Here is a 23,255-nt window from a genome sequence, read left to right as displayed (position 1 = left end):
GCTGATTTCCTCCTCCTCCTCCTCCTCCTCCTCCACCTCTTCCTCCGCTACAATCCCACGGTCAGACACAACGAACCATCCCGAGCCGATCGATATTCTTGAATGGCAGATGTAGAACTCTGTAGGTCCTAATATCTTCTTCCAGCCCGCTCGCCCATCCAACTCAAGTTGTCCTGTCGAAAAGTGTTAACCAATTTTGGCTGGCATCCACCGAGTTTTGAGACACGCTGAGGCGATTATGAAGCGAAGCTGTAGTTGCTTATAACAGCAGACACGGAGAGGCGCAGCGATTATGTTAGTACTACAGGGCATTCAGACCTGCGTAGTCCCTCCCAAAGCGTATTGTAAGCGAGATTGGGGGCTCCCTTGCTCAACTCAAGGCGATCGAGAGTGTTTCGATACTTGGCTTGAGATGTTCACAGAAGAATCATGCGGTCTGGTGTTGGTGAGGTGTGGTGTGAAAGGAGACGAGGGAGTGATGTCAGATGCGATTCAGGATCAAAAGTGGACCGTGCTGCCGGGTGTCGATCAATCGAGAAGTTTGAACAGCTGGCCTGACATGTGAGCCACCAACCCAGCAACCACAGGCCACTTTTCCATTCGCAGACACATACGTGACCTCGTCAGAGGCGTCCTCGAAACGACCGAGTGTTTTTCGAACTTGCATTCCCTTCCAATGCCTCAGTAACGACCACGAACCATTAGCGACAACCGTCCGCACACGATCACCCTCGAGTCCCCCACCCTCACCTCACAATGCTACCCATAGGCCGGCGGCGCGCTGGCGCTCTGTCGCCTCTCACAACAATACTCGGCCTTATACTCCTCCTCATAAGCACAGCCAGCGCAGCGGTACTGGGTATAGATTTTGGAACATTGAACATCAAAGCCGCCATCATCAAGCCTGGAATACCCCTGGACATAGTCTTGACCAAGGACTCGAAACGAAAAGAGGTTGCTGCAGTGGCGTTCAAGCCTACCAAGGATGACAAGGGAAATATCGTCGCGAAGTTAGGTCAATTCCCGGAGCGAGCATACGGCAGCGATGCATTGGCATTGCAGGGCAGATTTCCAGGAGAAGTTTTCCCCAACCTGAAACTGCTCTTGGGAATGCAGTTTGGCCCCGAAGCGGACAAGACTTCGAGAATATACAGACAGCGCTACCCCGGCATCCAACTGGAACAGGTCAAAGAGCTGGGCACAACCGTCTTCAAGAGCCAGGCATTCACAGATGACGTCTTGCCATTCAGTGTGGAGGAGCTTATTGCAATGGAGCTGGCAAACATTAGAAAAAACGCTCAGGCAATGGCAGGAAAGGGAAGCTCGGTGGATGATGTAGTCATCACAGTTCCTCCTTTCTATACGGCGGATGAGAAGCAGGCAATTATCAAGGCCGCGACCTTCGCTGGCTTCGATGTCAACGCTTTGATTTCAGATGGTCTGGCTGTTGGATTGGATTACGCCAAGACAAGAACATTCCCTGAAGTCACAAAGGGCGAAAAGCCAGAGTACCACATGGTCTTTGACATGGGCGCTGGTTCAACCTCTGCGACTGTTATGCGGTTCCAGAGCAAGAGCGTCAAGGATGTTGGTCGTTTCAACAAGACCGTTCAGGAAGTTGCCGTGGTAGGCGCTGGATGGGAACGGTTACTTGGCGGAGATACGCTCAACCAGCTCATCGTAGACGACCTCGTGAAGAAGTTGTTGACCAAGCCTGTTTTGAAGAGCCGTGGAACCACTGAGGATGAAATCAAGAAGAACGCTCGCCTCATGGCCCGACTGTTCAAGGAAGCTGAGCGGGCCAGACAGGTTCTGAGTGCCAACACGGAGACCAGCGTCTCGATGGAAGAAATCCTCCCTGATATCGACTTTCGGGCCAAGCTTACTCGTTCGGATTTTGAAAAGCTTGCAACTGGATTCGACGAACGTGTCGAGCGTCCGATCAAGGAAGCGCTGAAGATGGCGAAGCTTGAAATCGAAGATGTCAAATCGATCATTTTGCATGGCGGCGCGATAAGAACACCGTTCGTACAGAGCAAACTCGAGGAGGTCGCCGGTGACGCTTCAAAGCTGCGTAGCAACGTGAACCCTGACGAATCCGCGGTGTTTGGCGCTGCCTTCAAAGCAGCTGCACTTTCGGCAAGCTTCAAGGTCAAGGAGATCCGAGATTCTGACATTGCAGGCTACGCCACCGGCCTCATGTTCATGGACCAGGAGAAGGAGAGGAAGAAGCCACTCTTTGGTCCTAACGCCCCAGTCGGCGCCGGTTCGACCACCAAGCAGGTCAGCTTCAAGGACAAGGAGGACTTTGCATTCGGGTTTGTCCAGAATGTTGGTGGTGTTGACCGCTCTATCGTCCGTGTGCAATCCGAGAACCTCACCTCGTCTGTTGAGGAACTCCAGCGACGGGCTGGTTGCGACAAAGAATCGATCAACACAAAGTTCAACGTCCGCCTGGCTCCACAGCATGGTCTCCCAGACGTCACCGGCGGCAGCGTGAGTTGCGAGGTTGACCCAAGCGCGAAGAGTGGCAGTATCGGCGACTCCGTCAAGGGCTGGCTTGGATTTGGCAAGAACAAGGAACAAGAAGCACTCAGTGAGGAGGACGATGGACCAGTCGAGCAGGTCGATGCAACACCATCAGCAAGCTCGTCAGGAGAGTCTTCGTCTGCCTCCGGGACATCCTCATCCAGTACCAGCATAAAATCGGCTGAGCCAACCAAGTCAGTTGAGGTCATCCCTCTCCGGTGGTCTACTTCCCCTGAAGGTAACCCACAACCAACGGCGGATGCAATCAAGGCGATGATCGATCGTCTGAAGGCGTTCGATGAGTCTGACAAAGGTCGATTCGCCCGTGACGAGGCCCAAAATGCTCTTGAGAGTTACACATACTTCGTCCGCGACTTTCTCGAGAACAAGGACTATGAGGCTGCCAGCACGAAAGAAGAGCGTGAGCTGATTGCCAACAATCTCCAGCTGACGAGAGACTGGATGGAGTCTGGCGAGCATGCCCAAGCATCAAAAGACACACTGAAAGAGAAGCATGAGGCTCTCAAGAAGCTTGTAGAGCCTATTCGGAAACGCAAGACTGAGTCAGAGAAGCGGCCCGAGGTGGTTGATGGCATGAAGAAGACGCTCGATGAGCTGCAAAAGGGTATCTTGAGGATCGAATCGGAATCTGCCAAGGCAGCAGCAAGTCTTGCGAGTGCCGCAACTGCGTCAGAGTCATCGAGCACCAGCGAGGTAACAGAGAGCGCTTCTGCTGATGCAGACGATCTTGAAGAGCCGGAGACCACGACCAAGGCCGCTCCTAAATCCAGCGCAGCCCCAACCAACCCCTACGACAGCATTGACCTTGTCGGAATACAAGAGATCTACACGTCGGTTTCGACTTGGTTCACGGATAAGTTGGCCGAGCAAGACAAGCTCAAGCCATACGAAGATCCTGTCCTGCTCGTCAAGGAGATCGAGAAGAAAGCGACCCAGATCCAGCAGTCATTGCAAGATCTCGTCGACAAGGCTGCGAAGGCCAGCAAGCCCAAGCCGACGAAGAAGCCGAAGACCACCAAATCGAAGACTGCCAAAAAGGAACAGGCCACAGCTGATGACACCGACGAGCCCGTCTCACCTGAGCCAGCACCCGAAAACGACGCAGACGACATCCCCGTAGCGCCAGCAGACTCAGAATCCGAGCAGGTCCCTCTGCAAGACGACGAGGAGAAGCCAGCCAAGGGCCAGAAACAGAAGAAGGGCAAGAAGCCCGTCAAAGGAGGCGAGAGCATAGAGGACATGATGAATTGGATGAAGAAGAACAATCTCAAGGTGGCGGAGCCTGGTGACGAAGATGACGCGCAGCCTGGCGGGAAACGCGATGAGCTGTAGTGGTTTTCTGTAGTTGTATGAATGCGTGATCGGCCGATGGGGCTGCTGCTACCTATAGAGTGCAATGATAAATGAGTTCGATTGAGTCTCTTTGTGTATTGGAGTACTTTTAGTTGGTTGTGCGGTGCGTTGACGTTGACGATGCTTATTCAGTCATATCTACCTTGCCATAGGGTCGTTCTGTCCAGTCTACGAATGGGGTCCTCGTCTTGAGAACGTTTTTCTCTTCTTTCTATCCTTCGTCCAGTGTTCTCTCAGCCCTCGTCAAGTACCGAGAAAGTCGGCATATCTTCGGCTCAAAAAATCAAACTATCATGTACAAAATTGAAGCTTCGCTGCCAACCAATTAGAAGCATTTCACAATGCCAGCATAGTTTAACGGTTAGAACATGGGTCTCATATATACATGATCAAGCCTAGCTTGTGTCAACCCATATGAAGGCCATCCCAAGATCTGAGTTCGATTCTCAGTGCCGGCATCAAGCACTCTCAGAGGGATTACTTTCTTTTTGCAGGATTTCGGGAGATAGGGTAGGATTTTTTGGGAAGACTATGGGTATGAATTTCGGAGTTCAATTATTTTATTTTTTTTGGAGGTTGTTGTGGGGGATTGAAGGGTTGGGAAATGTTTGGTTGGGGCATTGATGCTACGGAGTATCGAGCCGACGTCTTGTTGATCTGTACGTAGACATAGTGGTGGGTAAGAAGCAGTATATCGAGGATGTCTATACAGAGGGTAGTGGTGTGGTAGCTGGGTCAATAACAATTTCTTTGTCAAAGTCGCTATCATCACTCTCGAGCTCAACTCATCGGTAGCCCATTTAAGTAGATTCGCCTTCGAATTGGACGAACGAAGTCCGACCAGAAAACTCTCGTCGTCCACGATTGGAGGAAACGTGAGGTCGATGGAATGAAGCAAGGGGACATTCCACGACGACGGACCAATCCTTATAGATTTGGAATATCGGAATCGTTCACATTTTCGAATCAGCGTCGACATTGACCTTGTTATGTTCGCAGGTGACCAGCACCGCACCGTCCTTCTCCCGTTTCAATTCCCCTTTCACCAGGGCAATCCTCTTTCCTACATGGACAGTCTGTACGCAGAACGTTAGCCAACCCCCTCAACACCCCAAATCAACCCTCAATCCCCAATCCTAGAGAAGTTACCTCACACTCCATCAAACACCACTCCCCGACGCCCACCGGCCTCAAATACACAAACCCAATCGTCCGACAAACCCCCAAACTCGGCCAGAAATCCGGCTGTCTCGCAACCGGCCACAGCGTCCACGTCGTCGCACACTCGAAAAACGCAGACGTCGCTCCGGCGTGCAGTGTGCCCATTGGGTTGAGGAACTCGGGAAGGACGGCGAAGCGGAAGGTGCAGTGGGATTTGGTGGGGGAGAGGCGCGTGGCGGTGGTTATGGTGACGGTGTCGAGGAAAGGGAGCAGGAAGTTGCGGGCGGGGATTTGGTCGTACTAGGGGAGGGAGGGGGGTTTAGTTTGGATTGGTCTTTCTTTCTGTAAAAGGATTTTACTTGTCTTTGAATTTCATGTTGTTGAGGAGGAATGACGGACTTTTGCTCTTGCTGGGCCTTTGAGGAGGGCTTGGGTCATTTCATCTTTGAGCTCGCGGGAGTCTCTTTCCTGTGAGGGTTTGTTTGGGGTGGTCATTTTCCTTGTGGAGGACCAAGGTTGGCCTATGTCGAATGGATCATGAATGATTCTTTTGCCATGATGCAAGTTCTGGACTTCGAAGACGAACGTACATAATAGAAAGCCGAGGTTCGAAGTATAGACACAAGAGCAAGAAGTCCGGGGAGGAGGGGGCGGGGTAGCAGGATCGAAAAGCAGACGAGGAGTTACAGAGGAAAGAGAACGGCTACAAGGAATTCGAAGGTGCGCATCTGTCGACATCTTCCCATCAGAATTCTCCTGCGGCATCGTTGAGCTCGATGCAATCTTCACAGAAAGAATGGTACCCGAAAGGCGTCCAACGGCTGAGAGAGAGCGGCTGAAGTAAAAAATCTCAATACTCATTTCCAAAGAGTCACATCCATCATGTATCTTTTGTGTCATCGTGACTTTCTTCTACGGAGATGGGACAGGGTCGGCCGCGTGCGAACAAATGCGACGGCTGCCGTCGTCGGCATCTGAAGTGTGGTGAGTGCTGTTGTTGTGGAAACTCAAACTCCCGAAGGGAATCATTGCTGATGAGCATAACAGATTTGCTACAGCCTACTTGCAAGCCCTGTCTCAGGCATGGCTTCTCCTGCGAACGTTCCTTGGACTCGATGTTCGTGCCATATTGGCCGAAGAAGAACAACAAGACCTCATCGCAAGATTCAGAATATGCTTGGCCTCGCAAGACCTCCGCACCTCAATCCTCCACGGCACTTGCTCCCGTCACGGGCGAATCACTCTGGTTCGCGCATCTCTACGCCATGGTCTCTTCCGGCACGGAATCAGTGCTTGAGACATGGATCGGATTTCGAGCAACCTCGTACGAGGCAGACAGCCTAGCTAGAGAGTCCTTCGTGGCACTGGCCTGTTCGTTCTTCGGCCGGTCAAAGAACTCGCTCGACCTCTTGCAGTGGGGGAACAGTCAATATCTGCATTGCTTGCGGAAAGTCAATATTCAACTAGACGATCGTGAGACACGCACGAGTCCTCAGGCTCTCTTGACCGTGGCCATCTTGGGCTATTACGAGGTTCGGATATATACTATGCAAATCCGACCGTGTGCTGACCACGATAGGCCCTGCTCCTGACTGCCCCATCTGCGTGGGTGCGACATTATACTGGATTGGCCCAGTTGATGCAGATGGCCGGCCCGGAAGCCTGCAAAGACGGCGTCGTCTTCGACACCTTGCGCCAAAGTCGGTTCATGATGATCCTTGCGGCGATGGCTACTCAGTCCGATACTTTCCTGTCGACACCGGAATGGAAAACGGTGCCCTGGGAGATCCAAAACGCCCCCAAAGGCAGCATGCACGAGATGCTGGACACCGTCGCAGATCTGCCTGGTCTGAAGACGGGTGTACAGTCCGAGAGTGCAGAGAATTCTCGCGCGATCCTCCGCCGCCTTGACGAATGGCGCAGCACCTGGAACGACTCTATGGATTCGGATCTGGGTCTATCAGACTCGTCTGGTCCCGACTATCCCTCTACTCGGCAGGGCCCCATCACCTCCTCGAACCTCCTGACCGCGAATTGTTTCTGCATTTACAACGCCGCCGTGATCATGGCTGCGGGTCATGCTCTGAGGACTTCTCGGGCGAAAGACTTGCAGCCTGGCGATGCAAGCGTTCTATTCCATCAAATGCACGAGGCCGCGGTTGGGATCTGTCGAGCCCTTGACTATCACTTTCAGTCGAGCGCGGGCACCTCTGGAGGGCTTTTCATCCTCTGGCCGTTGCGTATGGCTGCCAAAGTCCTCAGAGGCGGGTCACCGCAGGAGAAGCTGTGGTTAGAAAAGCGGATGGGGACAGTGATGCAGAGTAAGGGGGTGTGGGATATTCGCCGGGAAGTGTTCCATGAATTTCATGGGACGTGATTCTAGTCTTACGCGCAACAAGTTCACACTGGCTTCCACCTCCTGGATAATTCGAGGCCCGGGCGGTCACGTCAAAGGCGCATGCATCTTCAGAACGTTCGTCAGCGTCGAGAACGGACTCTCCGGCTCCATCGTCAAGCACAAATCGCCCGGATTAAACGACCCCCACGCCGTCCAACCCACCCACACATCCCGATGCTCCTCGAAGTATGTCAACATGCTCTCGACAAGCTCCACGCACGCCTTGACAGGCGCCCCGCCAAACTCCGTCATGATAGCCTTCCTCCAGGAGCCGCGCACAAAGTTGGTAATTTCTTCGTACCGGGGCAGGAACGTTGACCACGGCTCGCAGACGCCGTATGCGCCGCCGTCGTCGTCGAAGTACTGGTGGAAGTCGTAGAGGGTGTTGTCGAGCGGGTCGGTGATGGTGGAGAGCGCGGCCTGCGAGTAGTCTTGCCAGTTGGTTAGGCGGGCGAATTGCGTGCCTGAAATGAGGATGGGCTGCGTGGCGTTGAGGTGACGGATGGCGTTGATGACATTCTGGTTTGTGTGGGCCCATTTGGTGATGTTCAGATCGTGGGCTGGGCAGGAGGGGACGGGTCAGTGATGAGGTGGAAAGAAATCATGGAGGGAATTCAGCTCACGCTCGTTCATGAGCTGGAACATGACGTGAGGATTCTCGTGATAGTGTCTGGCCAACTTGACCCAGAGATCGACAAAGTCGTCGTCGGTGACGGTCTTGTTCGACAGCCACGGCAGGTTGCTCTCTGGTTGTCCGATGACGGAGCAATACCATCTGGCATAGTTGTGCTAAACACAGGCCTCAGTATACGGTACACAACTCTTGCCTTTCGCGCGGGTGGGGAAACCATACAACATCGAGAATCGCCGTACTGCCATCGTTCGTGATGGCATCGATCAAACCATCGAGATGCTGGAGCGTCGTCTGGTTCAACTCGCTCCTCAAATCGTCCTGCAGATGCTGCCAACCGACGGGAACGCGGAAGAGGTTGAAGCCTTGGGCTCGCCACTCGGTATAGTGCTCGGGCGGATCGTAGTAGGGATACACGTCGTACGAAGCGTTGCAGTTGGTGGCTTCGAATTCGCTGAATGCGGAGCCTAGGACGCTCATGTCCCATGCGAGGCCGATGATGTTCACGCTGGGAGATTTGTCAGAGGGAAGGTATGCGTTTTGGAGTGGTCGAATGGCAAAGACTTGCCCTGCTAGGGACACTCGGCTGTCATTGCGACTTGGGTGTGTAAGGTGCGCGGTGGGCGAAGCGGCAGTCAACCCTGCGAAGAGGATTGGAAGCAACGTGCTTGACCGAACCATTGCTGAATGTAGAGGGACGGGGGGAGGTTGTTGGTTGGAAGTATGATCAAGGGAGAGTCTCCTACTTATACGACTGCCCTACGCATCGTCTTTCCGCCTTCAGGCACGACTGCGCTGAACCACGGCTTGACTTTGCAAGATGCTCGTGCAAAGTTATGGCATTGTCATCGCCATAACATGTTGCCTCGACCGATCAAACCACTATGTTCGTCTGAATCATACCATCCAATCACAGCGCGACCTTCGCAAAATCCTCCAGCTCAGGCAAGAGCAAGTGAAACGGTTTTCCAGCGGGCACTGTGGTCCTACACAAAGGTCTGCTCCAGCATGTTCAATGTATCTCAAGACGACGGTCACTCTTTCAACATTTGTCTCATGACAAGAGAGAGCGTCGGATGCAAGAGCGCCTACACAGCAGGTTAGGGATGTAACATTTCGCCTATTGGCGTCTTGGTATGCTGAAAGTTCAAAGCTCGGAGCTTCCCAAAGGCTGGAAAGGGACTGGGTCCAGTGCTCGTTCGCATGTTAGAAGCAACGTGCTCTGAGGAACCGGCAGTTCATTGATAGTCGGTGGGTGCAGGCTTCTCGTCGAAGTCCATGTTCGCCGCTGAGCCTACGGTATAAGTATGCTGTCCGCCTATCCAGGTATTCCGACCCCATCAAGCCTTTCTGATGTTTACTCACCTCACGATGAATCTCCTTGTCACATTCAGCCTGGCCATCGGCCTTGCATGGTCGCTCGCCATTCCAGAGACCTACGTCGATGCTACCAGCAATGCCCTCACGAAGCGTGACGCAGTGACCTACCTCCCAGGTCAATTCACAGTCTACACCAGCCCCAACCCTTTCATCACAGTCAACAACTGCAACTTCGTCTTTGAGCCCAGCGTCTGCCAGATCTACGTCTACTGCGGCGGAGCCTTCAAGCAAGCGATCGGTGGCCAGACGGGCAATTGCAATTCTCCGGATTATGGCATCCTCATATATCAGGAGGGTAAGTCGCCACCATCTCAACATCCAAGGTCAATGCTAATGTCGCTCGTCCAGGTACTGGCAACTTCTACATCGCCCGCGACAATGATCCCAATCAGGTCCTCTGGCAGACGGGAGTGAGCTCGGATTACTTGGAGTCCAACAACTTCGCGCCGTATATCCAGACCAAGTACAATAATGGCGTTGCTGGGTATAGCAGTCCGACGAACCCGCCTAATGCGCCTGGGTGTGGGACGTATGCTGGTGATTGTACGGGACCGGGCTATCCTCCCAAGACTGGGTAGTATTGAGATCCAGGGCTTAGACGATTTCTAAAACGATAGTCGGGACTTCTTTTTCTTCTCGCATTGTTCCATGTAAACCTGATCATTGAGTATATGCAGGTTTGGGGGTATTCGTTGTGATGTTGTGGAAGTGGTTGGGAAGATGGTTGCCAGAGAAGCGCCCCTTCCTCGTGCGCGGTACAGGCATGTGATTGGGCGAGTCAATCGGCAATGAAGAAGTGGGGGCTGGGCTGGGATGCAGCTCGAAGCTTGGGATCCATCCTTTCGCAGCGCAAAAGCTTGTCAACCCATTGCATCGTGACACCCTCGTCCTCTACCACCTGTTGTACATACAATAGAGGCAGCTTGTCACCATGGTCCGCTTCGGTCGTACCCTCGAAGTTGCCAAATACCCGCCGTGGAAAGATCACTACATCGACTACGCCAAGCTCAAGAAGCTCCTCCGCGAAGACGACTCCGCACCCAGTTCACCCACCGTTGAAACCAGCACGCAGCAATGGACCGAAGATGACGAGAGCAAGTTTGTCGACGAATTGGTCAACGTGCAGCTGGAGAACATCTACAAGTTCCATTCAGAAACTCACAAGAAGTTGACTGAGCGAGTTGGGCAATGCGAGGCCAAGTGTGATAGCGTGGCAGTGTCGGAACGTCAAGACAATGGCGAAAGTGGAGATGGACAGGCAAAGACAAACGGCGAGGGTGGCAGCAATGGCAATGGCAAGAAGCCGGTGCCCAGCGAGTCGGACAAGAAGACCATCCTAAGAGAGGTGATGTCCGAACTGGACAAGATCACCAAAGAGATCAACGAGCTCGAGAAGTACAGCCGTATCAACTATACTGGTTTTCTGAAGGCTGCAAAGAAGCACGATCGAAAGCGAGGCCAGTCATATCGCGTGCGTCCGCTCTTGCAGGTCAGACTGGCGGCTCTGCCTTTCAATAGAGAAGATTACGGCCCGCTTCTGTTCAGACTGAGCACCATGTACAACTTCGTCCGACAAAGGCTCGACGATGCAGGCAAGGAGACCAAGACGCTGGAGGACCAGCAGGGCAAGGACGAATATACCAGCCAGAAATTCTGGGTCCACCAAGACAATTTGCTCGAGGTCAAGACCATGATTCTGCGGCACTTGCCGGTACTGGTGTATAACCCACAGACTAGCAAGGTGGCAGAGGGCAACCAACCGGATCCGTCAATCACCAGCATCTACTTCGACAGCCCTGGCTTCGAACTCTATTCGAACAAGGTGGACCACAACGCAGGATCATCGCTTCGTCTCAGATGGTACGGCCAACTTAACAACAGACCGCAGATTTACGTCGAGAAGAAGACGGTGGGAGAGGACAACACCAGCCGGGAAGCTCGATTTGTGACCAAGGACAAGTACATTCGGCGGTTCATCAACGGAGAGTATCAAATGGAGAAGCAGATCCAGAAGCTGGAGAGTCGTGCTGGAGCCGAAAGCGAGGAAGTCAAGAACTTGAAGTCATCCGTTGACGAGATTCAGAAGTTCATCAAGCAATACGACCTGCAGCCTGTGGTACGAGCGAACTACACGCGGACGGCATTCCAAGTGCCTGGCGAAGACCGCGTACGCATTAGTCTCGACACTGATCTAGCCTTCATTCGGGAGGATGCGCTCGATGTCGATCGGCCCTGCAGAGACCCTGAAAACTGGCATCGAACTGACATTGACAACCACGAATTGGAGTACCCATTCTCGTCAATCAGGAAGGGCGAGATCAGCAGATTCCCTTTTGCAGTCCTTGAGATCAAGCTGCGCAACGAGCCAGGCAAGAAACTCCCCGAATGGATCTACGACATTATGAACACGCATCTTGTGAAGGAGGCGCCGAGATTCAGCAAATTCGTCCACGGCGCAGCAGAGCTCTTCGAAGATTATGTCAACACGTTTCCATTCTGGCTGACCGAGATGGAGACTGATATCCGTCGTGACCCGCAGCAAGCGTTTGAGGAAGAGCAGGCTAAGAGACAGAAGGAGAGGGACGACGAGTTTGCCGTTGGATCTCTACTCAAATCTTCGTCCCACATGAGCCCATCGCAACGAAATAGGGGTGCTGGCGTGATCTCACCAGTCGGCTCTCCAGCAGCTAGAGACACACTACAGCGCAGCTCGGCACAAGCGACGATCTCCTCCCCTCAAGGTCCCCAAGGCCAATCCACCACCGCAGAGCCCACCCAAATGAACGACACAGCCGGCGAACCCGATGACGACGACACTGGCACGCACACTCTCCAAGCCAACCGCAGCGCCGGCGGCATCAAGAGCTTCTTCCACAGCACCAGCAAATACGCACAATCCCGCCGCCAAAAGATGAACCTCCCTCCAGGCGTCTCGGAACCGAAATTCTGGATCAAAGACCAAGGCCCCAACAAAGTCGAAGGCAAAGTCTGGCTCGCGAACCAACGCACATTTATCAAATGGCAGCACGTCTCCATCTTGCTGGCTTCCCTCTCCCTCGGCCTGTTCAACGCCGCTGGCCCCACGAATACCGTCGGGAAAGTCCTCGGTGTGGTGTATACGTGCGTCGCGGTCTTTGCTGCTGCGTGGGGCTATGGCATCTACATGTGGCGGTCGCATCTCATCCAGACGAGGAGTGGGAAGGATTTCGATGCGGTGTGGGGACCGGTCGTGGTTTGTGTTGGGTTGATTGTTGCGTTGGCGTTGAATTTTGGGTTCAAGGTGAGTCGAGTATTTGCCCCTGAGCTGTGTTGTCATTATTAGACTAACATGGTGTGCACAGTACCACGCGGTGATGCAAGAACGCAATGACCACGACACGGACTCGATGCTTGTACAGAATACGTACATGAACCATGGCGATTTGTGAACATAGTTTGTACAGAGAACACAGCGCAGAGTCCCTTTTCACGGCAGGCTTAGTTGGACATCGGCCGCCATCTTGTGTCGAAGGTATCTTTTTGCCAATGAGGTAATTTTGAGCGGCATGTGTATGTAACCAAGCAAAAAGGAGTCACGACAGTAAAGGGAAAAATGTAAAGTCACACGCACAGTATACTGTATACATCCCATTGCCACGTAGATCCATCTGTTCCTCTATAATCGACTCTTTAAAGCGACCCTTTCCGCAAGTCCCTCCAACCCATCCCCTCCATCAAAAACATCCCGCTCGACTTTCCTCGCATTCACATGCCTCAACCCCAACTCACTCACCCTCCCCACCCCAAGCAACCTCATTGCCGTCTCCGTCTCCGCCTTCAAAATCTCCAATACTCTCTCCACGCCCTCCCTGCCCCCAGCCCCCAAGCCAAACAACGGCGCCCGTCCCAACCCCACACCTTTCGCTCCCAACGCCAACGCCTTCACGACGTCCGTCCCGCGACGGATCCCGCCGTCCACCCAGACTTCGATCCTGTCCAAGACGGACGGGCAGTACTTCCTGATCTCCAGGAGGGTATGCACGGCAGGCGGAGCCGTATCCGCCGCGCGACCGCCGTGGTTCGAGAGGATTATGCCTTTGACTTGCGGGGCGTGCAGTGAGGCGAGGTAGGCATCCTCGTGCGTTTGTAGGCCTTTGAGGACGATGGGGAGGTTGGTGTGTTTCGCTAGCCAGGGGAGGGTGGTTTTCCAGGTCAAATCTGGCGCGGTGCCCGCGAAGAGCGCTTTGCCTACGCCGCCGCTGCTCTCCGGCTCGGGGGTCGTGGACGCCGCGGAGGGGGAGCCATCGCCCATAACGGCGCTGCGCACGGGGAGGTTCGAAGCGACGTTCTTGGTGCGTTCGTCGTGTTCGCGTTTCCCGGGCACGGGGGCGTCGAGGGTGAGACAGATGAACTTCACCGCGGGGAGTTTCTGGATCCGCGCGAGCATGTCTTCGCTCTTCTTGCGGTCTGTTTGGACGTATAGTTGCCAGCCGAAGACCTGGCCGGGCTGGGCGCCTGCGACGACTTGTTCGGGGGTTTGCGAGGCGTTGTTGGAGATGAGTTGCATGGCGCCGTATTTGGCGCAGGCTTCTGCTATGCCGTGCTCGCCGTCGGGGTGGGCGAGGCGGGCCATGGCGGCTGGGGAGACGAAGAAGGGGACGGAGACTTTGTGGCCGAGGAAGGTGGTTGAGGTGTCGCAGTTGGTGCAGTCGACGAAGATGCGCGGGCGGAGGAGGATGTTTTGGTAGACGGTGTTGTTGAGGGTTTTGGAGATCAGGTCGTCGCCCGCGGAGTAGTAGTATCCCCACGCTTTTCGACTGATCTTCTGGGTTGCGGCTTGTTCGATGTCGTCCAGATTCAGACATTCTGGTATGCTCATGATCTCCTGCTCTTGTCCGTTCTTTGTGTCTTCTGCGGGAGACTTCTCTTCTGCGGGGAGTGTGTTCTCGTCAATTTTGCCCAGCTTCGCGGATTCGGGTAGACTCTCTTCTAGAGTTCCTGGGGGATGTATAGGATCGTACTCTTCAGTTGCGTCTGTGCCGGCGAGTTGGAGGATGATCTTGCTGCCTCCAGGGTGGGAGGGGAGGAAAGACGTGACATCGTAGACATTTCCGTAGAGAATGACCCAACACGATTCAGCCGAGCGATGTTGCTGTACTTCGTCGTAGGTAAAGGTTTTGGCCATGGTGGTAGTCTTGGTAGCTCACGCGAGCAGAGCCTTGTAGATGGTAGGAAGAGAGGATCTTGACTATGAGAAGAAAGATTGAGAAGATGCAAAACGCTTACAATGACCAGACCCAAGAATGACGCTCAAATGCTGGGAGAATGTGACAGAGGAAGAAATCGATCAAGGGTTGTTGAAAGTGATGATGAAGGCGAGAGGCGGCATTGGATGGGGCACCTTCGGCGACTGATAGGCCGAGCGCGATAAATGCCTTATCGGCATTTGAAAGTGGTCAGCATTTTTGTACTCGACCATATCCCATGCACGAGACGATGAGGCAGATCGATGGTCTTGGGTTGCCGACAGATTACTGACTTGCCATGTTGTAAAGTTCTACGAGAAAGACTTGTCCTCCATACGAACAATCCTTTCTATAGCAATAGGACAGGCAACTGTTTCCGCACCTCTCCAAAACAGCAGCCAAGCCCGACACAAACCTCCCTCAACCCAGCATCACCAACACCTCCGCCACAATCTGCACTTTCTTCAACTTGCTTCTCTGCCGCTCACTCAACATCCCCAAGAACGTCTCGAAATCGTATTGCACCTCAAAGTGAAACATATTCTCCTCCCACACCAGATCCCTCGCAACAGCGTAGACTTCCCTGCAGACTCTCAAAAGCGACAGGTCTACCCTATATAGACCGAGTTCCTCGTCAGAAGCCCTTGCATCCGATCCGTCTCGCTGAAGTTCTTGTGCAATCATCATGTTCCTGAGGCAGCGGTGACGGGCTTGCAGTAAGCCATGAATGTCGGGATAGACCGGCCAGTATTGACACGCACACCAACGATGTTCTTTGGCTCGATTGACCGCGCTTGCCGGCAGGCCTTGGGGGCTGCAGTCGACGATGGTCATCTTGCGGTCTTGGTGGTGGCGTAGCAAGACTCGTTTCAACTGATATCCGAAATATCGTGATGTGGTCTGGGTTGCTTTCTGTATCAGATGCGCCGCCATGTTCTTGTCCAATCGTTCGCACACGGCCGTTTCCACCATGCTGCAATGCGTGGAGGTGTTGGGAGTCAAGTTCCATTGGGGAGTGCGACCAGAGCGCTGACGAGTGAAAGCCTGGCATTGGAGGCAGTCGAAGCGGGTGCGGCGGATTGTGATGAAGCCAGGACAGAGGACGTAGCTGTAGATCTCGCGCTGAAGTTCGACCGGTAGCTCGAGGAGAGGCATGTTGATGGCTGAAGGCCCTGTCTCTGCAGGATGCGATATATTAATAGAGTGCCTCAAATGTCGGGCTTTGGCGCTGGCTTGAGGGAGGGAGGATGCGAGATGTCCAGAACTGCGCTCTTTATGTCGTCTCGCTGTCGACTGCCTCGCGCTTCCTCAAAACGACGTATGCTAAGTGAGGAAGTTTCATCCAGATCACCGCTTCCAATATCGTCTGTACAAAATGACAGCAGCAACGACAACCGCACTCACCCTGCCAACCAAGGCAAGCGCCACAGCTCTCCGGACAATATCGTAATATCTGCCCCTGTTAGAGATCTCAGGTAAGCAAAGTCGGACAAGGGGCTGAACCAACCCTTCAAGCATCGTCGCTACCGCCGCCTTGTTGCCATGATTTATGCCAGTCACGCCAGATCCAGTTCCGAGGCCATGCAGTCCGGTCTCGTCTGCTCGCTCGTCGCCGTTCGAGGGGCGCGGCACAATGACAGTCGATTCACCAACGCCGGATTCAGTCACGCCGCCGAAGGAAGGCTTGATATCGCGGAACTCGGCGCCGGATTGTAGTTCTGCTCGCTTGCGGTTCTTGAAGCGGTACGTTGCGAGCCAGATGGTGAAGCGCACGTCTAGAGGAGTGAAGGTTGGATATGTCCATAGCTCGAGGGCATTGTGGGGAGGTAGAAGGTCGAGGAAGTCGGAGACCACACCAAGGGTCAGGCCCCAAAGGAGTAATGGGCCATCTTTGCGAGGAGCTGGGAACTGGTTGAAGATATCAGAGCGCCAGACACGAGATCCAAGATCCTTCAAAGTATCAACTGTTGTAAGTCTGGCGTAGCGATTATCTTGTAACGGTTGTTCGACTGGTGACTCGGCACTGTGCAAAGACTCGGTAGGCTCCAAATTGATAGCCGCAAACATCATCTTGCCCAGGATCATGCTGAGCATCCACTTCTTCACGCCCGTCTCTTGGTTCGCAAGTCTACTGGAAACGTCTTCAAAAGCGATTGTTCGATGTATGGGGCTCGCCAAACTCCTCAATGGCACCCAATGTATCGCAGCGACTTCGCTCGGCTGCAGCTTCAACGGTGGTATCTCGTGCTGCGTCAGCATGAAGACATACGGGCACAAGACCAGCAATGGCTTCTTGCCCCAATGCGTCGTCACGAGCCTTTGCGGCAGATTCCCACACTCCACCGCATACTCATTCAAGTCCACGCCTACTTCTTCCCAAGACTCTCTTATCGCTGCAGCTTTATCATCCGCGTCTGTGGGATCTCGCTTTCCCCCCGGAAGAGCAATGTGTGATGTCCATCGATCTCCTTTTCTTGAAGCACGCTTGATAAAAAGCACTTCTGGCTCGCCGTGTTGTACCCATTCTTGCTCGAAGTAGGAATCGAGGTCTGGAGATTTCTGGGTCGAGGACTCGGGCCAATGCGCGTAGCTAGGCTTGACGCGTAGGATGAAGGCTACGGAGGCGCGTCGTTTCGTTTCTGATGGAGAAGCAAGGTCTGGGTATTGCTCGTTGGTAAGAGCCTTGAGGACATTCTGGAGGTGTAGTATGATGCTGCTGGGCGGCTCCTGTTTCTTCGACTCGGCCATGATAACGAGAGTGAGATTCTGTGGTTCTTGTCGCGGCTGAGACGGCAACGCACTGGAAAGACTGGTCTAGGTGTATGTGTACAGTCTATGAAAACATAGAGGGAAAGAAGAAGTTACAAGTACAGACCTCGAATGTACTGGATGAAATTGGCCGTGAGCAGTTGACCTGTCGTGATGATGCTCCTAATCCAAAGGATCCGAACATTTCACCCCGGTCTCGGCTTGTCGGCCGGTGATCGGCCGAGTCCTCCTAACCTCACCAGAGTATACCCCTCTCTCATTGTCCTCTGTCTTCCAAGACCACATCCTCATTCTCTGCAGCTCATACAGCGTCCGGCTAGCTTTCTGATTTTTGGACCACTTTTCAGCGCAGCAGCCGACTGCAATGGCCATGCCTCCGACATTTTTGTCCTCTCGACAAGTTGTTGCCTTCTTGCAAGTCGTATACCGATGGAGACCCAATCTCAGATCCTCACGCTTTCTCTTGCAATCTCTTAGCGATATGAGCGAGTCCCGTCTTCATGGCGTCGAATGCGTCGAGCCAAAATGGAGGCTCTCCACCCAAATACTCGCTCAGAGCATTCTCCTCGAGCTTCTTCAAGTCTTGCTCGTACTGTTGCAGAGCTTGGCCCACATTGCCATCCACGATAGAGAAGCTCAGACAATGACGATTTGGGAACGCTTTATCATAGTAGAGGAAGTCGTGGCCCGTGAGTGTCAACGTGAGCTGCAGCCTTGGCATGTTGAATTCGTCCCTCAATTTGATGAAGGCTTTTGAGAAGTTTTCATCCTCTTCCTCGACCAGTCCGACGTTCAAAGCGTTTCCGTTCACACCGATCTCTAAGAACCTCAAGCACGAGATTGAGGCGCCAAGACGCATCTTCCAGGCAAGAATCGGGGTCACAGAGCTCTCGGGGGACTCGAGAAGTTGATTCTCCGTTGGTGCGATTTTGAAGTGGTTGCCTTTGTAAAAGATCGGTAGACTCTCTGTCCTGATCTGTTTGCAGGTGCTGCTGAGACCCATCACGTGCTTCTTCTCGGACTCCTTTCGAATGCGGACCTTGTGCTCGCGCTTACTGATGTACAGTACGATTGGACAATTTCGAACCAGAGCGAAGTGGTAGATGAGGTCGCGGAGCTCAGCGGGCAGCTTGTTGAGTGGAGACCGGTCCATGATGAAGGGCTTCGTGAGGTCGCTCAATCAGCGGTGTGGCGTCCTCCGAGCTTGATGTTTACAGCGTTTGAGGTGTTTGGCTTAATGGCTGGAGACGCAAGGCCGAGTTGACAGTGTCGACGACCACCAGTCTGCGAATCGGAACAGCAGACCAGCGAAAGTGCTTGATGAAGCTTGATGGAGTGTGTTGATGAAAAAAGGTGTGTCATTCGAGGAGAGTTGGCTTCCGAAGGTCGGCGAGGCAGCTGCAAAATTAAGGTTTGACGCTAAGCATGTGACAGGATGGTGTGGAATTCGGCTTCACCTGACGTTCAAGCCGAAGCACAAGCGAGTCTTTGATACAATATTCGGGTCAGCGCTCAACAAAGAAGCTGCATATCTGATTGTATTTGGTACTCGATTGAGACGATAATTTTTGTCATTGGCTTCTCTCCGCCGTTGCCTCGAAAATACTGGCTAGGTCAATAGAGTAAGCGAGGAACCTACAAGATCGAAAAAAAACAACCACGGCTTCGCTGACACGGATATACGTCGTGAAGGGTCGTATCATGTCTTTACTATGAACATTTCTACTTCAGGGGCAGATCAGTGCGATGTGCATGGAGCCTACTGAGATTTCGACAAGGCACCCTGTGAGACTACAGTCAGTCGCTGAGCGGCTAGTGAGTTCAGGAACTATTTCGACAATGTTTTCTTTGCAGGGAGCAGCTTCCATCGAACCTTGGAAAATAGCAGGCACGACAGAGCTCAGCCAATAGGAGGTCACAAGCGCTAGTGAATGTTTCAACTCTATCTTGGCCGGATCGCCCCGTTGCCCTTACCCGCCCTCTTCTTCAATGTCTCCTTCTCCTCCACCTTTGCCGCACAACACCCATTGCATCTCTCGCGTGCGACGGGCCATGCAGCATACGGCACAACGCTCGGTGTCTGCAGGATGCTGAATACCCACTGCCGAACCCTCCTCCCGGTGGGCCTAGAAGTCCTGCAGCCATTCGTTATCCGCATCCTGGCGACATCGCGATTGTGCTCGATCTACAACAACGAATAGATAATGCCATATCTCCAGCGAGGCACGTCAAGAGCCAAGGCTAGATCGCGCGGAATGGCCAGCATCCTTACCTCTCCTCAACCCCTCATTCTCTCGAGCGAAACAACCGGCCACACAAGCTGCATAAAATCGTTATCTATTGTCCTCTCAGCGTTACATTCAGACGCGCTGACATGGGGTTCAGCGTCCCGTTGGAAGTGGCGAGCCAAGTGTTTGGTGACGAGGATGGAAGTCGGCCTCTTATAGCGATAGGCCTTGGGCTTGGCTGCTTCGGCATGCTGGTCGCCTATCTTTGGAAAGTCTGGGCATTGATATGGCACAAGAGAGGGTAAGTATGAGTTGATCCCTTCAAATGTGTTTGACTATCTCGCCCATCAAGGTCTAAAGCACGGCCTCTCTACGTTCTGCTTACTGGATAGCATTTGCCTAAGATGGCGTCGACTCCAGAGGTCGTGTTTCCAGTTGAGATCAAGAAGTCGATCGAGGCGCCCCGCGATGAGAAGAAAGGTGCTGTCGCCACTGACCTTGAATTGGTCTTGTCAGAGAAGGAGGGAGACATCAGCGGTACAGCAGAGGGAGACTATACCCCCGAGCAGTACAAGAAAGTGTTGAGAAAGATTGGGATGTCGAGCACAAAACGCTCATGTCCAAGTTACGAATGCTGACAATGACCAGATCGATTCCTCCTTCCCTTGATGTGGTTCTGCTATGGTATTCAACAAACAGACAAGACGTCGTTAGGCATTCAGGCCATCTTTGGCTTGCGAACAGACACCGGACTTGTTGGGCAACAATACTCATGGTTGACGACCATCTTCTACATCACGTACCTCTGTGGAGAATTTCCGTCCAACTTTCTCTTGCAAAGATGGTCGCTGGGGAAGTCCTTGAGCATATATATGTTCTGCTGGGGTAAGCCTTACCAATCGTGATCCAGGGCAGGAATGTTCAAACTTCAATACTAACGTCCATCCCAGGCATTTGTGTTACATGCATCGGCGCAGCTCAGAATTGGTCCCATCTCATGGCTCTCCGTGCCCTCCAGGGTTTCTTCGAATGTACCATCTCCCCGGGTTTCGTGCTCGTCATAGGGTCTTGGTACAGGACAGACGAACATTCATCTCGGGCGCTGTTCTTCCAATCGGCCAACGCAGGGTTCGGTATCATCGGCAATCTCAGCATGTACGGCATCGGCTCTCACGCTGAGAAGTACGGGGGCCTCGCCGCATGGCGATGCATCTCGCTCTTCCTCGGATCTTGCACAATAGTTCTTTCAATCATTTGCTTTGGGTTGCTGGGAAGCCCCAAAGAGGTGAGATGGCTTACGAAGGAGGAGAGGGCTATTGCGTAGGTCTTACTGCTCTGTCAATCGATAGCACCGCTGACTTCATGATACAGACAATCCCGTGTCGTCCAGAACAAGGCTGGCCGTGACGTTACCGGTGTGAAGTGGTCTTGGCCACAGGTGGCTGAGGCGTTCAAGGATCCTCAGTTCTACTTCTGCATGGTCAACGCTTTCCTCTCGTCTGTGCCGAATGGGTATAAATCGAGCTTGCCTGATATACGAGACCAATTCTAACGTCTTCGCAGTGGACTCACCACATTCGGATCGATCATTATGAACAATTTTGGCTTCACCGAACTCCAGGTGCTGCTCGTTGAGATCCCACGTTCTGGTAAGTTGTCCGCCCACTCCGTACTCCACAATCATGGCTAATAATATGACCAGTCATTTCAGTTCTGATCTTCGTCGTCGTCGGCATCTATACGCGCAAAGTGCCCAACCGAAGGATGTGGATCATGGCAGCCGCATGCATCCCGCCCTTCGTCGGTTTACTTACCATGTCCTTCCTCCCCAACACGCCAGAGTACAAGTGGACGAAATGGGGCATGTATCTGATTACTGTTCCATTCGTGCTAGCCCTATTCCTAGCATGGACGCTGAGTAAGTTAACGATTACCCCCTTCAAAAAGACCACCAGAGCTGACTTCATGACCAACAGTCCCCTCCAACGTCGCCGGCCGCACCAAGAAAACCATCATCTCCTCCGGCACCTTCATCGGCTACTGCGTCGGCAACATGTGCGGCTCTCAAATCTTCAAAACCAAAGACTCGCCTCGATATGTCCCTGGAACCGTGGGCTCCTGCGTGGCGTTGGGGATCGAGTTCCTGCTGATCGTCGCGTGGAGGTTCTATTACATGTGGCAGAATCGGGAGAGGGATAAGGCGGCGGCGGCGAGTGGGTTGAGTGCGGAGGAGCAGGAGAGGATTGGACGGGAGATGGGCGAGGCGAATTGTACGGATTTGGAGAATCCGCATTTTAGGTATACGATGTAGGTTGGGAGGAGCTCTGATGATTGAGGGAATGGATATTTGACGACGATATATTCAAGAAAGGCTCCTGGGGGGACCTAAGGACGCACAAAGTAGGAATCACTCGGAGACGAATAAATGGTCCATGGCTCCGTAACACCAGAAGCCTAAAGTCTCGTTCACGAGCAAATGTATGCCTCCACAGATCGAAATCTTCGGAAGCTTGTTCCTATGATTTTGGAAGACGAGCCCTGACTGGAGGCGAAGTTGACCCGAACCGGAGTGGACAGGCTGGTGTTGGCGTCGGATTCCTTCTGTCATAAAATGGTATCGTCATGATCATCATCCACCTGCTGGATCTGCAGCTTGAAAGTCCACTGCCACCCACTCCACCGTCGTGTAACGTTGTGAGTTTAGGACTACTGTAATAGGACGGGCGAAAGAGGATACCACGCACCCGATTGATTCGCTAAGATGTGAGAGCAAGGCACAGTACGTGAATGAAGAAGGAGGGAATACAAGCGGCTCGAAAGCGAGTGTGGATGGTGGTGTGGAAAGCGCAATAGCTACAGGTGCTGTGCCCATGCATATATGGAGAATGACGAGGCTACGTGCGCCGCACAAACGCATAAACGAACTCACTAGGAAACGCAAAACCTCAGCATTTCGGACGTCCCCAGCAAGAGAATCAAAAGGGCCATGGACCACCCAGCAAATGCCACGAGCGTATCAAGGATCAAGATCACAGAGAGCGTAAAGCCAAACATTTTCACGACAGCGGGCAAGCACTATTTCATCAATGGTGTCATGAGGGTAAGCAGCTGCCAACCCCAAAAAGCGAATAGCGACAGCAGAGAACTAATGACATCGCCAAGTGTAACAACTTCCCCCATATCACGCCGATGACGGAAGAACAGACCGAACACTTCTTCGAGGACTATAGAACCATGACCTGGGATGATTTGCACCACAAGTGGCAGCAACACGCCGTCAAATCGAACGAGGAAACCGACAGGCTGATCCACGGGGAAGAGGGGATACGCGCTCGCTAGATGCGAACGATTGAAGGCAACCCGCTCTAGCTCATCAACTGATTAGAGCGACGCTCATTTGAGGACGTCGATTTGGGACAAAAGAGTGATGTCGTATTTATTGAAATGATGCCTAGAACCTGCTTCCTTCTTCTTCTTCTTCTTCTTCTTCTTCTTCTTCTTCTTCTTCTTCTTCTTCTTCTTCTTCTTCTTCTTCTTCTTCTTCTTCTTCTTCTTCTTCT

General features: G+C 53.0%; 13 protein-coding genes and 1 non-coding gene across 14 annotated transcripts; 7 read left to right on the top strand and 7 right to left on the bottom strand.

Annotated features, from left to right (window-relative positions):
- Positions 1-756: 756 nt before the first annotated feature.
- Positions 757-3,882, top strand: M409DRAFT_53543 (uncharacterized protein; the record flags this gene model as incomplete). The annotated part of the gene is made up of 1 exon (XM_033812402.1): positions 757-3,882. One exon carries the CDS (start codon positions 757-759, stop codon positions 3,880-3,882), a length of 3,126 nt encoding a protein of 1,041 aa, XP_033669143.1.
- Positions 3,883-4,246: 364 nt separating this feature from the next.
- M409DRAFT_t26 lies at positions 4,247-4,361 on the top strand. The gene has a single exon. It is a non-coding gene; the product is annotated as a tRNA-Met (tRNA).
- A 495-nt stretch (positions 4,362-4,856) lies between these two features.
- On the bottom strand, positions 4,857-5,559 carry M409DRAFT_21691 (uncharacterized protein; the record flags this gene model as incomplete). The annotated part of the gene is made up of 3 exons (XM_033805981.1): positions 4,857-4,979; positions 5,053-5,364; positions 5,464-5,559. The coding sequence occupies 3 exons, from the start codon at positions 5,557-5,559 to the stop codon at positions 4,857-4,859; spliced, it is 531 nt and encodes a 176-aa protein (XP_033669142.1).
- A 425-nt stretch (positions 5,560-5,984) lies between these two features.
- On the top strand, positions 5,985-7,441 carry M409DRAFT_53542 (uncharacterized protein; the record flags this gene model as incomplete). The annotated part of the gene is made up of 3 exons (XM_033812401.1): positions 5,985-6,048; positions 6,112-6,596; positions 6,644-7,441. 3 exons carry the CDS (start codon positions 5,985-5,987, stop codon positions 7,439-7,441), a joined length of 1,347 nt encoding a protein of 448 aa, XP_033669141.1.
- A 66-nt stretch (positions 7,442-7,507) lies between these two features.
- On the bottom strand, positions 7,508-8,774 carry M409DRAFT_21689 (glycoside hydrolase family 5 protein; the record flags this gene model as incomplete). Its single annotated transcript, XM_033805980.1, has 3 exons — positions 7,508-8,022; positions 8,086-8,251; positions 8,316-8,774. The coding sequence occupies 3 exons, from the start codon at positions 8,772-8,774 to the stop codon at positions 7,508-7,510; spliced, it is 1,140 nt and encodes a 379-aa protein (XP_033669140.1).
- Positions 8,775-9,464: 690 nt separating this feature from the next.
- On the top strand, positions 9,465-10,082 carry M409DRAFT_21688 (uncharacterized protein; the record flags this gene model as incomplete). The annotated part of the gene is made up of 3 exons (XM_033805979.1): positions 9,465-9,768; positions 9,822-10,016; positions 10,072-10,082. The coding sequence occupies 3 exons, from the start codon at positions 9,465-9,467 to the stop codon at positions 10,080-10,082; spliced, it is 510 nt and encodes a 169-aa protein (XP_033669139.1).
- A 322-nt stretch (positions 10,083-10,404) lies between these two features.
- On the top strand, positions 10,405-12,901 carry M409DRAFT_21687 (uncharacterized protein; the record flags this gene model as incomplete). Its single annotated transcript, XM_033805978.1, has 2 exons — positions 10,405-12,753; positions 12,815-12,901. 2 exons carry the CDS (start codon positions 10,405-10,407, stop codon positions 12,899-12,901), a joined length of 2,436 nt encoding a protein of 811 aa, XP_033669138.1.
- A 227-nt stretch (positions 12,902-13,128) lies between these two features.
- Positions 13,129-14,637, bottom strand: M409DRAFT_65716 (uncharacterized protein; the record flags this gene model as incomplete). Its single annotated transcript, XM_033816635.1, has 1 exon — positions 13,129-14,637. The coding sequence occupies one exon, from the start codon at positions 14,635-14,637 to the stop codon at positions 13,129-13,131; it is 1,509 nt and encodes a 502-aa protein (XP_033669137.1).
- A 481-nt stretch (positions 14,638-15,118) lies between these two features.
- Positions 15,119-15,853, bottom strand: M409DRAFT_21685 (uncharacterized protein; the record flags this gene model as incomplete). Its single annotated transcript, XM_033805977.1, has 1 exon — positions 15,119-15,853. One exon carries the CDS (start codon positions 15,851-15,853, stop codon positions 15,119-15,121), a length of 735 nt encoding a protein of 244 aa, XP_033669136.1.
- A 192-nt stretch (positions 15,854-16,045) lies between these two features.
- Positions 16,046-17,446, bottom strand: M409DRAFT_21684 (uncharacterized protein; the record flags this gene model as incomplete). Its single annotated transcript, XM_033805976.1, has 1 exon — positions 16,046-17,446. One exon carries the CDS (start codon positions 17,444-17,446, stop codon positions 16,046-16,048), a length of 1,401 nt encoding a protein of 466 aa, XP_033669135.1.
- Positions 17,447-17,918: 472 nt separating this feature from the next.
- Positions 17,919-18,620, bottom strand: M409DRAFT_21683 (uncharacterized protein; the record flags this gene model as incomplete). Its single annotated transcript, XM_033805975.1, has 1 exon — positions 17,919-18,620. The coding sequence occupies one exon, from the start codon at positions 18,618-18,620 to the stop codon at positions 17,919-17,921; it is 702 nt and encodes a 233-aa protein (XP_033669134.1).
- A 1,479-nt stretch (positions 18,621-20,099) lies between these two features.
- M409DRAFT_65714 (uncharacterized protein) lies at positions 20,100-22,006 on the top strand (the record flags this gene model as incomplete). Its single annotated transcript, XM_033816634.1, has 7 exons — positions 20,100-20,313; positions 20,344-20,580; positions 20,646-21,015; positions 21,067-21,207; positions 21,259-21,344; positions 21,398-21,613; positions 21,672-22,006. 7 exons carry the CDS (start codon positions 20,100-20,102, stop codon positions 22,004-22,006), a joined length of 1,599 nt encoding a protein of 532 aa, XP_033669133.1.
- A 675-nt stretch (positions 22,007-22,681) lies between these two features.
- Positions 22,682-23,034, top strand: M409DRAFT_21681 (uncharacterized protein; the record flags this gene model as incomplete). The annotated part of the gene is made up of 2 exons (XM_033805974.1): positions 22,682-22,795; positions 22,858-23,034. 2 exons carry the CDS (start codon positions 22,682-22,684, stop codon positions 23,032-23,034), a joined length of 291 nt encoding a protein of 96 aa, XP_033669132.1.
- Positions 23,035-23,088: 54 nt separating this feature from the next.
- On the bottom strand, positions 23,089-23,250 carry M409DRAFT_21680 (uncharacterized protein; the record flags this gene model as incomplete). Its single annotated transcript, XM_033805973.1, has 1 exon — positions 23,089-23,250. A coding segment is annotated over one exon (162 nt), but the record flags the coding sequence as incomplete, so codon positions are not given.
- Between the last annotated feature and the right edge of the window lie 5 nt (positions 23,251-23,255).

Source organism: Zasmidium cellare, assembly GCF_010093935.1.
Source record: "Zasmidium cellare ATCC 36951 unplaced genomic scaffold M409scaffold_13, whole genome shotgun sequence".
Lineage (NCBI taxonomy): Eukaryota > Fungi > Ascomycota > Dothideomycetes > Mycosphaerellales > Mycosphaerellaceae > Zasmidium > Zasmidium cellare.
Note: the sequence above shows the minus strand (reverse complement) of the source record. Positions and strands in the feature narration are given on the sequence as shown.